Source organism: Sinohyriopsis cumingii, chromosome 5 (assembly GCF_028554795.1).
Source record: "Sinohyriopsis cumingii isolate HCF-2022 chromosome 5, ASM2855479v2, whole genome shotgun sequence".
Classification (NCBI taxonomy): Eukaryota; Metazoa; Mollusca; class Bivalvia; order Unionida; family Unionidae; genus Sinohyriopsis; species Sinohyriopsis cumingii.
The window spans coordinates 35,324,128-35,338,080 of NC_142965.1; the positions used below are offsets into that span (position 1 = coordinate 35,324,128).

At 36.5% G+C, this 13,953-nt stretch overlaps 1 protein-coding gene across 1 annotated transcript in view; it reads right to left on the minus strand.

Annotated features, from left to right (window-relative positions):
• Positions 1–13,953, minus strand: part of LOC149798930 (uncharacterized protein C5orf34-like) — a 78,374-nt gene that overhangs the window by 3,344 nt on the left and 61,077 nt on the right. The window contains exons 10-12 of the mRNA XM_089957843.1: positions 9,821–9,957; positions 2,835–2,936; positions 53–93 (exon numbers count right to left, since the gene is read on the minus strand). Of these exons, the coding sequence (XP_089813969.1) occupies positions 53–93; positions 2,835–2,936; positions 9,821–9,957 (280 nt within the window). The remainder of the gene's footprint in view (positions 1–52; positions 94–2,834; positions 2,937–9,820; positions 9,958–13,953) is intronic.

Genomic DNA, 13,953 nt, shown 5'->3' on the forward strand with positions numbered 1-13,953 from the left:
TCTTGTGCATGTTGCATTTTGCATTATTTTCTTTTAAAAAATCAAAGGATACAATTAAAGGTTTTTATTCTCTGTAGCTCTCTTTCAGCACACCTGAAAAAGTTAAAATATACATGTTGGAAAATTTATATGGCAAATAATTTATATACACTAGACATGTAAAGATGCAATCTGTTATGAAAGTACTTTATAAATAATGCAACAGCAACAATGCATACATTTATAAACTGGTTGGATAATTTTTACATTGTAACCCAAACTGCTCAAACCTCCGTCAAATAATCAATATTTTAAAATGATGCATTGCTGAACCCTGAAAATGGTTGTTGTTGTTGTTGTTCTAGGGTTTAATGCCATTTTTCAGAACAAGATAGGCTATACATGGCAGCCAGTATAACTGGTGGAGGAAGAACCCTGGAAAACCAGGGAAGAACCACCAACCCATGAGAAGCTACTGGCAGGCTTTCCCACGTACCCACGCTAGCCAAGCCTTGGACTTGAACCCACGCAGACAGAAGTGAGATGGCAGTGATCCGGAACGGTAAGCGCTTTAGACCACTTGGCCACTCGGGCCCCCACCTGAAAATAGTCACAATGTGATATGTGAGAAAGCTTGGTTGTGGCTTTTTGAGGGAAAGTGGTTCTTACTGCCATTTCCCAGGGTTCTGTCTCCATCAGCTATAATGGTTGAAAGGTACAGCCTATCATGCACTGAAAAATGGCATTAAACTCTAAACAATATATTTTAATAAAAAGTCAGAAGTTAAAAATTGCATGAGACTGAAGGCTACAATGACATGATAGTCACATAAGATTATCTAAAATATGCCTCCAAAATCTGTGTTGTTGTAATCCCACTATCTAGCATGAGAACATAGGCAGTCAAAATGAAATCTGTCTTTTCATGCATTGCCAAGGAATTTGATAACATACCTAACCTATTCAGAGTTTGGGATGACAATAAAGTCCAACTTATTATCTAGGGGCTAAGCTTCTGAGAGGCAGAGATGATGCATCAGGCCACTATTGACTCTGTTAAAATCACTTTTTGGCACATATTTTGCTACTTACCATATATATCTGACTTTAAGTGGACTTCATCTCCTTTTCAGGGGTACTAAAAGCCAATTTCTCTTTGACCCAGCTATAAATTGGGGTGTATATTATAAGTCAGATCTGTGACAAGGGGTGACTTGTCAGCGAGTCATAGTTCCACTTTGGAAAGGTAAAAATGTCAAACTGGATACAATACCAGTGTAAAATATATTACTGAGAAGAATATGTCACAAAGAACTTGATAACTTACAATCTGTCCCAATTAAAGCCATACAAATAAAAAATGCTTACATCTAAAATCCATTTATATGACAGATCCATGAATTAAATTATAGGTCACATAAAATAATTCTGAATGATCTTACTCATAATATCCCATAATGTGTTAATTGCACATGTCTTACAAATAAACAATGAAAGTTAAGTCCACCTATTGGTGATTCACAGTATCCCATAATGTGTTAATTCCACACATCTTATAAATAAACAATGAAAGTTAAGTCCACCTATTGGTGATTCACAGTATCCTATGAATGTCACTCTCTAATGTCATCTGGTACAAAGTCTAAGAATTCATCCTCATTGTCTGATAAAATTCTCAAATCATCCATCATCATATAATCATTGTATATATCCTTTGACTGTTTCCTCAATTTCAATGTCATACTCGAGTGCTGATGTAGAGACTAAGCTTGGTAGTAACACTCTGATGACACAGTCTGTTAAATCTATTAAATACTACAACTTAACATCTGTCAATTGTGTGGCAAGATCATAGGCAACTCTCTGTTACTTGGCACTAAGCATGTGTGTGTGTATGATTTGTATTTTTTTACTTAGCTTGAAAAAAAAAAAAAGTTATATTGCTACAATGTCTGCAGTGTGGCAGTTTCCAGTGACATGTAGCATGATGTCCCACCAAGTCACATTATCCTGGCACCAGGCCAATCAGTCCTAACACAAACCTCTTAATGCTGAGCACCAAGCGAGGCAGCTGTTAGTACCATTTTTGTAAGTCTTTGGTATGACTTGGCCGGGGATCGAACCTGAGACCTTCTGTATCTAAGGCGGATGCTCTAACCACAAGGCAACTGGAGCAGTTTATGATTTATTGCATTAGACTTGGCACTAAGCAAGTATCAAACTTGCGACTCAAAGGATTGCTTGTTAGATGCCATTTTTAGTAAAGAATCCAGGTCCGAATCAAACTCAGGCATGCCAGTATCCAGATTTTACTGCAATGATCAAATTTCTGTAATTTGTGCTTTTATTCCATAATTCCATGTTTTATGGGTCATTTCTGTAAGACTTACAGCCAAAGTGTAATGGATGGCAGGTCTGGCTTATCTGGCCATAAGCACTAGCAGAAAATGTTGGAAATATCACTTGGGAATTAAATCTAAGTCACAGAAAAGGAAAATACAAATTAAACCTCTCCCTCAATAACAGTGTAAATTGGGGTGAAAAAACATAAGACTGTACTATAAGCAAGGAAGGGAGTTACCGAGGGATCTCCAAAAAAATAAGTAATGCTATTGCTGCTGGATATAGAGAAAACCAGGGGTGGGGTTGGGTGTGTGATATTTTTTCTTTAACAGATAGCTTCCCTCCCTAGTACATCATTAATCTCTTCAAACATACAGCAAAAACCTTTACACTGTATAATAAATACTTGTTCATCAAAATCTGATCGTGCCCCTTTAGCAAACATCAATTTCCCTTGTTAACAAGAAGGGACAAACTCCACTGTGAAAATACAGCATATTTATTGTGCTTACATTTGTTGTGAGAGATCTGGCTGTCTGTTTTTGTAGAATGAAGTCCTCTCTAAAGGTGAGCTATTTACCCATGCTATCCATTCCAAGGCCATGTCCACATGTCTACAATAAAATCATAAAAATTCTTTATAAACATTACATTTATATCAATAATTTTATATGTACATGACATTCCTTATACATACATGACCAATGAACCATCTACAAGCAAATTTAATAAGTGTAAACAAAAGAAGGGAGAGAAACCAATTTTGCCTGAGTAAAATATGTTTATTAAAAAATACTTACCCAATCACAGTACCTTAAGAAAACTACTACTACCTCACAAATCCAGCCCTCCCAGATACTACTTTTAGCTAAAGGGAGCTAAAGGTTGTCTGCCAACTTATGAGGTAGTTGGGTAGAGCGATCTCCCCTAAAATATACGACTTGGCAGCAAAGCATAAGAATCCATAACCAGACCTGCCAACCCTGACAAATCCATCTCATTAAGGCAGTTGATTTTTTTCCCTTAAGACTGACCAGTTTTCAGTAAGGTGTAACAAAATATCAATAACTGCTATTATAAGCTGGAAAATGTAATTAAAAGTTCGATGCAGCAGCAATAAACATTATGTTCAACTGAAAAGTTTGTAAAGTACACGCAGACTTTATTTACCACAAGTACAGTTGCACAAACTTTAGTTCCAAGCCCTATGCAACTCAAGTGCTCATTGCTATCTCTCAACTTGATGTAATTCCTGGAAATTCTTATTCCATTTCTCATGATGATGGCAATCATATCTCCCAATGTGAGTCATACTCAAATTGGCACATGATGTCCAATAAACATAATTGTGTCCCTTCCAGCTTTTATTCACAAGAATCTGAATATTCCTTTTTACTTTTCCTGTGTTGATTATTAACACTTTTCAAGAGGCTTCTTTTCTCTTTCGTCTTAAACATGCACTGCTTTCTAGACATCATTTTAAAAAAATTATATAATCAACAGTTTGATCATGCAGATGCTTTGCATGAACAAATAGGAAATAGGTGCATTTAAAAGCATCTGAGGTGCTGCTGTAAAGTTAGTCTGGTTCCCTGACTTATTTCAATAATCCTAATATAAAACCCGGATCCGTATCAAACAAGGATGAATCAATTATCTGGATTTTTCAGCAACTATAATTTGTCCGTAGTTTTTGCTTGTATACTCCTAGTCCATATTTTAAGGGTAATTTTGTAAGACTTGTGGCAAAATCGTAAGAGTTGTCAGGTCTGCATCAGTTACTCTTGGTGCAGAAGGCATGCTCTCTTTGGATGTAACTGCAGAGAGGGTGGGATGGTGTATGTGTATTATGATTGGGCAAGTATTCTCAAACAAACATATTTTACTAGGAAAAATAATTTCTTCTTTAAATATGTTACCCAATCATAATACCTAAAGAGAATAGGTAAGAGGTGGAGGAGGGTACATCCTTTACTCTAGAGATACCATCCCCAGTACCCTAAGGTGTGTGTGACAGCTTCTAGGTAACCGGACTGGAGAGGACTGTTGGGGTGCAGCTTCAAATAGGAAAAAATCCCTTCCACAAATGCAGCAGAAGTCACGTCTTAAGAAGCTGTTGATTGGCCTCAAAGGGTGAACTCTTGAGCTGTGGATATAGGTCCTACCAGATCGAATTGGGCTCTTTATGATAAGAGATCTTAGAGATAAAAGCAAGAGAATGTGGTCTTTGATCTCAGTCACACAGCCTGAATGATGTCCGTTTGCGAATAGTTCCAGTTGAATGCTAGGCTTTGGCAACTGCTCTAACCTTGTGCCAAAATGCGTAATAAATTTGTTTGAGTAGAGGTTATTTTTCTATAATCTGAGTGAACAACCCACTTAATCTAGGATGAGATCTGACATATCCTCCTGTCCTTTTATGAGAAGTAGAAAGAAGTGCAATCCCCATTGATACAGTGGCTCTGTTTTGTCCAGACAAGACTAGGTTTCATGACAAAAGTCTGGTCAGCTGCAGAAGGACGTTCTTGGTTCTTGGCAATGAAAGAGCATGCCTTCATGAGTATGACTGATCTGCCTTGTTGGAACTGCACATAATTTGGGTCAGCTGATAGGGCATGTACTTTGCTAATTCTGATTGTAGTGTCTTGTATGAAAGGTGCAGCAGAGATGATGCTGAGTGTCTCAAATATGTTTTGTTTAGCCAGTTAACACCTCACACTGGGCATACAGCTAATGTTTATGGTTGTGTATACTCAAAGTTGGTGAGTAGGTCAGATAAGTCCCCGTTTTTGTCCGATATCCTTTCTTCAGTGATGACAAAATGGTGTCTGTAATCATGAAGTGGTAACCTTTTATAGTACTCAGCATGAGCTTTCTCTTTATTAAGAGCCAGAGAAGTTAGTTATTTGTGGTATAGATGCCTGGAGAGGTATGATGTGTTCATTTGTGCAATAATGGGTGAAAATGTGCCATTTGCTTTCAAATGGTTTCAGATTGGAGGACCTTCTTGCTAAAGTAATTCTCTCCACGAGAGAAAATTGTTTATTTCTGAGGGCCTGTTTCATATGATCTAGACATGCAGGTTCTATAGCTCTGAGTAGGAATGAGGGTTCCTGTTGTGAGTTGATATGGTTGTTACCTGTCACATCTGAGTTGCGCAGTGAGAATAAGGCAACATTGATTCTCTTGCTTTCTGTATCACTTTTGGAATCAGAGTTCTTGGAGGGTAGGCATATGCATCCAGACCTTTCCAATCTATGGACAGAGCATCAACTACCCAGACTTTGGGTCCAGGACTTGGGAGTTGGTATTCCACCAAACATTGGTCCCATCTGGCACATATCTGAATGAAAACCTGGGGTAATGAAAAGACCCATTCTGTCTGTGTTAGTTGATTGCTCCGGGACAAGGCTTAGGCTAGTATGTTGGTATAGCCATCATCACCAGAATTTAGTGATTAGGTGATGTCATTCTGGGGGACAGCAAGCACTGCTGGCTTCCCCAGCCTTCTGTACTTGCATTGGGACAGAATGTACTCATGGGAAGTTATACTTTTAGATGTATACTCGCTTTTAGCCAAGTTAGGTTGCCCCAATTCCATAGATGGTGCCTCAGTTGGGTACAGATGGTGAGAGGATGGTCCAGTAGGCAAACTTTAGGACTCCAATCAGGCAGAACAACCATTTACAATGGGTGCATCGGAAGGTGACCTAGATCCATGAGGTCTGCTGCGACACTGAGCACGCCTAGTAGGCAAAGAAATTCCTGTGCATATAGAATTCCTCGAAAGTAAAGGTGCAATTATGGTTTGAATTTCAATGTCTGATCCTGAGGGAGTCGAAATGTGTTGCCTGTGTACTGAACTCCCAGGTTAACAAATTGTTGAGATGGTAGTAGGTCGGATCTTTCCTTGTCGATGAGAAGTCCTGATTGGTAAAAAGGGTTATCATGTCTTGTTTCTGCAGCATGTCATCCAGGTAACTTGATGTTGCTGACACAGGATTGGTCTGGACATGCACCTTTACTCGATTTATCAGATGAGGGAAGACTCAGGGGCCAATGCTGAGCCCCAATGAGAGTGCCCTGAACTGGTTTAAGATGTTGTAGGCAAATCACAGGCCTGTTCTGGAAGCCTTGTGAATAGGGACAGGAAGGTATGTGCTGTTTAAGTCCACACTGATGGATGGCATTCAAAATTTGCTGTGGTGTTTCCATTGAGAACCAAGGGGTGTGGATGAATTGAAGTTGCTTAGGTCAATAACCAGACACAGAGTGCCATTTGCCTTTTGGACCAAGAAAGTTTGGAACAAACGATAGGACCCTCTTGGTGCTACATTCACTTTGGTATGTGAGAACTTTAGTTTTCGCCCGGTGGAGCTTCAATAGGATTGTTTTCAGAGGTTTGTGTCCCATGAGTGACTCCTGGATCCTTTTGCTGTTTTCCCATACTACCCAACTATCAATGCTGTTGTTGTGGGAGGGTGGGAAACTGGTCTCCTAGGTGGCTTGTTTGTGGACTTTGTCAATCTGGACATTAAACAGAAGGTTAGAGGATGAAGGTTGTGCTCTTAGATTGGTCTTATTCAGGTCGTTCAGGAAAGTGCAGGCACAGAGCACTGAGTTGTGTTTTGCCCATTTGTTTATTGTAGCTGGAGTTATGGCATTTGCCAAAGTGTGCTTAGTGGCTAAGTTCAGTACTTGGGATCAGGGATCATTCTTAAGTCTGACTCCAATGCATGCCCTAATGTATTCGGAGAGGAAGATGCTAAGCAACGTTTTGTCTGTTAGAAGATTGCCATGGAGACAAAAGCCCAACACTGAAGCCACATCAATAATATTGCACACTAACAGCTGAGTGTCATCAAAGGCCATCCGGTCCATATGTATGGAGTGTGGCTTGTCATCTCCAAAGGGGTGATATCACTCTCAACTTCTGGGGTTTCCAAATGAAAGACTGGTGTGTGGGAAAGGTAGAACTGCCAGCAAAAATGATGATGAAGGCTTGTCAAAATTTCTCTAACTTTCCCGAACTGCTTAAGTAACTTAAGTCTGATTCTTCTGTTCCATCGTAAGATCAAAAGATGCTGGAGCTCTGGTCCTGGCTGTTGATGGAGTGGGAAGTGGAAGACAAAACTTGGGAGACAAAGATGGAAAAGATTTTCAATGGAGGTTCAGAAGGGTGAATCTTCCCATGTCAATGGATAGTGTAGACCAGATGACAGCACTGGAGAACAAGCAACATTAACTTGGTTGTATGAGGTGAGGCTAAGGTCCCCTGTAATGCTTGAGACTTAGCTGGCGATGAGTGTCGAGGTCTGTCTCTCACTAAAACTTGCAGAACGCCCTGAATTAGAAACTGTGACTTCAAGACAGTGATGGGTCAAGAGTCTCTTTTCATGGCAGAGTGCAGTGAAATTGCGAAGCAACATCTGTTGAGTTGTGAAGAACTATTCCTGGCATTGTACCAAGTGTTTTGAGGTGGTATGAAGGTTAGACTAGTCCCTGCATGTCTGCACAGTTGGGTTTGATGCTCTGGAAGCTGGGCTGTTAGTAACTGGGCAATCATATTGATGTTTTGGCACTTCATGATCTCTAGTAAATGGCCGAGGCCAGTTGCAATGAAAATAGGCTATCAGAGTGAGGAAGATCTCATTAAGATCATCACCTGGAATGGGTTATGGGATTTTTAATCCATGTAACCTGTCCTTATATCTGTTGAGTGAGAGGGAGCTGTTTGTTAACTCTATCCCTCGCTGTTCTGTAATCAGAATCAAGTGGAACCTAGAGGAGGCAAGGGAGAGAGAGTTGCCAATAGCTGTTTCAGCATGTCAATGTCTGGCGCTTCATAGCTGAAGGGATAGTTGATTCATCTTCCAGAAATTTTCACAATGAGGAAAGGTCAGCATGCAGACTGACGATGCCTTTTTCCTGAGCTTTGTGTTTTTGTGCTTTGAGCAAAACATATAAAACTGTAGCCGTGCACCTGTCTTTTTAGAATGCAATGTCTGTACAGAGCTAAATTTTAAACAGTTGACCCAGAAATTGATAACTAACAGTTTAACAAAGCAATGAAACAAACAGGTAAAATATAATGACAATATCACCTGTCAGGAGAAGTATAAACCTGTCGGCCTGCACACGTGATGTTTGAACACAGGGTGGGTGCAGAGCTATACCAAATGATGGTTACCCTGAAAAGTGATAGCAGATAGTCTTAAGTACAATGTTACCTGTAGGGAAGGTCAAGGATGGTATGTACAGGTAGAATCATTGAAGCATGATGTTTCAAGGTTAAGGATGCTGTGGTAAAGGAAACACACATGTACGTTACAGAAATAACGGAATCATACATGTATAAAGAGTTTCTTAAGAGCATAAAGACATAAATATTGTAGCCCAAACCTATCTTGTAAAGTAACATAGTAGCCCAAACCTATCTTGTGAAGTAACATAGCCTACACATTTAAGTGACTAAGTCCCCTTTAAATATGATAGACTGCTTATGCATAAAAACATGCCTCAAGTGTCTCCTACAGAAACATGTACGAGTGAGACACAACTGAGTAAACCATGTATAGAAATCCTACTTGTACTTGTCTGACCAGAGCAGAAGCAATACAAAAATGTACACAAGTGTCTATATTACACACAAAAACCTTCACATTAACGAACCGAGGCAGTGGTATAGATACTTACAAAGTAGGTGTGACAATGTCCAAAATGAGTTTAGTAGCTGTAGGGAAAGAAGCCCACAGACTGCCTATAAAAGTAGAAATACAGAAGTTGGTGTCCAGACACTATGATTGCCTTGGAATAGAAACTCACCAATACATACCCATTCCTAATGGTATTATACATATATTAGGAGTATTTATAAACACTTGAGACTTGCATGTACATAAAATAATTATAGCCCGGACTTAATGTGAAGTTGTTTAGGCTTCCCGTGCCAGTGCCTAATGTGTGACAATGACAAAGTGCGAGCAAATTGTAAAGGCAGAGATTTGGATAGGATAGGAAGAGAAAAAGTTGGATATAGATTGAGTATACTTTCCTTAGACGTGAAAAACTCCAGCATGTAATGTTATATCTTCCACATGAATTCTGGTTTTTGCAAGGTCTCTCGTGATAAGAGTATGCTTCTTGGCACAAGCAGAAGTAGTAACTCATGCATTCCAGATCTGTATTTGTTTATCTTGAGTACAATTTTCAAGTTTGGAATAATGCATAATGGTAACCTATTATATGAAATGTTGGGTAAAGTTTCATGACAATTAGGCTTGGACTAAACAAATTATTTTCAGTCATTATTTGGGTAACAGTTCATGTTTGATTATCCATTATTATTATTAATCATCCACAATAAGGTGTTTAGCAAGAATATAATTGATTCAGTAGAACACAGATACAGCAATCTTTCAAACTAATTATGTACTCCCCTGCTGTGAATCAATTTGTCTAATCATCTTTACGACCATTCAGACATAAAGTGTCTTACCGTCTGTAAATTCCGGGTTGTGAAATGTCCACCATCTGGTATTGACCATTGGGCAAAAGTAATTTACACAGACCCTCTTTCTTAACAGATGACATTCTCTTAACCTGACAGGTAGAGGAATCTCCTGTCCCATGCATCTAAATATAAAAATGAGAAGTCTTTCATAATTATCTTTCAAATATAACCAGACTGCTTATGAGCATTAATTTGGCACATCATATCGACTGCTTAAAGTATTATAGCTTAAGCCTGCAGAAATCTGGCTCATTTTCAGATGCAAAATATGAGTGACCATCAAGACAGTCTCACAAAAAAGTATGTATCATTTTCAAATGCAAAATGTGAGTGACCATTAAGACAGTCTCACAAATAAGTATGTATCATTTTCAAATGTAGTACTGATCTTCAAATACAATTCTGAACAGTCAGGAAATACGACTTTTTCATCTTTCAAATATGACTCTATAAATATGCAACAAGCTGATGTCAAATGGTCAAATATGATCCTATAAATATGTGATAAGCTGATGTCAAATATGATCCTATAAAAATACAACATGCTGATGTCAAATATGATCCATAAAAATACAACAAGCTGATGTCAAATACAATCCTATAAAAATACAACAAGCTGATGTCAAATATAATCCTATAAAAATACAACATGTTAATGTCAAATACGATCCTATAAAAATACAACAAGCTAATGTCAAATATGATCCTATAAGAATACAACAAGCCGATGTCAAATATGATCCTATAAATATGCAACAAGCCGATGTCAAATATGATCCTATAAAAATACTACAAGCTGATGTCAAATGGTCAAATATGATTCTATAAAAATACAACATGTTGACGTCGAATATGATCCTATAAAAATACAACAAGCTGATGTCAAATGGTCAAATATGATCATATAAATATGTGATAAGCTGATGCCAAATACGATCCTATAAAAATACAACATGCTGATGTCAAATATGATCCATTAAAAATACAACATGTTGATGTCAAATATGATCCTATAAGAATACAACAAGCTGATGTCAAATATGATCCTATAAGAATACAACAAGCTGATGTCAAATGATTCTATAAAAATACAACATGTTGACGTCAAATATGATCCTATAAAAATACAACAAGCTAATGTCAAATATGATCCTATAAGAATACAACAAGCTGATGTCAAATACGATCCTATAAAAATACAACAAGCTGATGTCAAATGATTCTATAAAAATACAACATGTTGACGTCAAATATGATCCTATAAGAATACAACAAGCTGATGTCAAATATGATCCTATAAAAATACAACAAGCTGATGTCAAATATGATTCTATAAAAATACAACATGTTGATGTCAAATATGATCCAATAAAAATACAAGCTGATGTCAAATATGATCCTATAAATAAGCAACATGTTAATGTCAAATACGACCCTATAAAAATACAACAAGCTGATGTCAAATATGATCCTATAAAAATACAACAAGCTGATTTCAAATGGTCAAATATGATCCTATAAAAATACAACAAGCCGACGTCAAATATGATCCTATAACAATACAAGCTGATATCAAATGGTCAAATATGATCCTATAAATAAGCAACATGCTGATGTCAAATATGATCCTATAAAAATACAACAAGCTGATGTCAAATGGTCAAATATTATCCTATAAAAATACATGTTGATGTCAAATATGATCCTATAAAAATACAACAAGCTGATGTCAAATATGATCCTATAAAAATACTACTAGCTGATGTCAAATGTGATCCTATAAAAATACAAGCTGATGTCAAATACGATCCTATAAAAATACAACATGTTAATGTCAAATACGATCCTATAAAAATACAACAAGCTGATGTCAAATATGATCCTATAAGAATACAACAAGCTGATGTCAAATATAATCCTATAAAAATACAACATGTTAATGTCAAATACGATCCTATAAAAATACAACAAGCTGATGTCAAATATGATCCTATAAGAATACAACAAGCTGATGTCAAATATAATCCTATAAAAATACAACAAGCTGATGTCAAATATGATCCTATAAGAATACAACAAGCAGATGTCAAATATGATCCTATAAAAATACAACAAGCTGATATCAAATGATCCTATAAATATGTGACAAGCTGACGTCAAATATGATCCTATAAAAATACAACAAGCTGATATCAAATGATCCTATAAATATGTGACAAGCTGACGTCAAATATGATCCTATAAATATGCGACATACTGATGTTAAACATGATCCTGTAACAAGAGTTTCATAATAAAGTATATTGTACATCATAGACAGTATTGGGAATGCTCTTGTAAACCTTAAAACTTCTTTATCGTTAAAAAATAAAATTTAAATTTTCTTTATCTTTAATAAAAATAGAACAGATTATTGCAAATCTTCTTATCATTAACAAAAATAGAATAGACAATTTAAATCTTCTTTACCCTTAATAAAAATAGAATATAATACTTAATTCTTCTTCACCCTTATTTAAAAAATAATACAATGTTAAAAAGTGCTCTAATAATATACTAGAATACTCTGCTGAGTGTTGAAATTTAAAATTTCCTATCATTTAATGTAGAAGTTACCAATAACTTCTGTCCAATTTAGATCTGATTCAATAAATCTTCACAGTATGTTTATTTAGATAATTGTCATTTATTTTTATTAAACTACCATATATATACTTATGTATAAGCCAAATAATTTATGAAAAAATAAAGACCTGGAAGAAGGGGAATGGATCGGCTTAACAGCAGACCATGATTTTATTTGTTGACTAACGTAATGGGTGTAAATCTTGTGACATGAATTTTTTTTCTTCTTCTGTACCCTAAGATTTATGTCCATTTTAAAACAAAAATACATTTTTGGTGTCTTACTAAATTATTAGAAACTACTATGATTGCTATTGTTATTATTTTGCATGTACGTATTTTCTGATTTCTCCAACTCAAAATTAAAAAAAGGTAAATAAAGACTTTATAATTCATGGGCCAGTTCGAGTTAAACCGGAAGACCAGGCTTTACTATAACATACAGTACTTAAACAGTGCAATAGTGCTTAGTGTCACTCTAATCCTTGTTTATTCCCAAACATATTAATGCAAATTTTGCTATACTGTTTTGACCAATTCGCGTTCTTTCAGGTAACATTTCAGCAAGTCATTAACAGCTGTTTCATTTACGTTGATCCACATGATCATGCATTACTCTTTTTCAATGATATAAGCAATCCAACACATTGGGGTAATCTTAATGAAAAGTTACAAACATTTAATTGTGCAAGGCACATAACCAGCATTACTGTTACATGTCCATGAAAGAATGGCTTTGTGTTCTGGCTGAACAAAATCATAATTTTCAACACAATGGAAAACTGGAACGTTTTGGGCATCACCTTTGTTTGTAATTGGTGGATTTGTCTTTTGTTTTCCGACAGCAATACAGTTAATCATTAAAACCCTGAAACTGGCTTGTGTTAACCCTTTACCTCATAGAGAATAGTGACAAAGTGCAGCACGCTATAAATAGAACACCTGTTACCTAGCAGACCGCATACCCATAGGCATGCCTGTGATTTGTTAAGCAATGTAGTGGTGTTACGTTTAACAGCAGTTTTAACCATTTTACGTTTTAGGTAGACAGCTATTATATGTGGAAAAATTTAAGAGTAAAGTCCGATTGTTATAGCTGTGTAATTATTTTTCACAGAAGAATATTTTATGTGCTTTAAAATCGAGAGAGAACTCGTTCACCGTAATGTCAGTGAGGCCGCGTGACCGACCGTAGCTGCCATTTCCCATACTCGAAATTTACATGTTTTTCGTGTGCGTCTACATCACTAAGTCATCTGAATTTGATAATCAATAAAAACTAATTGCTGCTTACATAAATATCAGAGCCTTTACCTAATTTATTGAATCTTTCGTGGTTGTGATTCTAATCGTAAAAACTTCGTAAGTACTGAATGAAATCCTACCTGTGAACTGTTAAGCAATGTAGTGTATGTTACGTTTAACATCAATTTTAACCATTTTACATTTTTGGTACACATATATTATATGTGGAAAAATTTAAGAATAAAGTC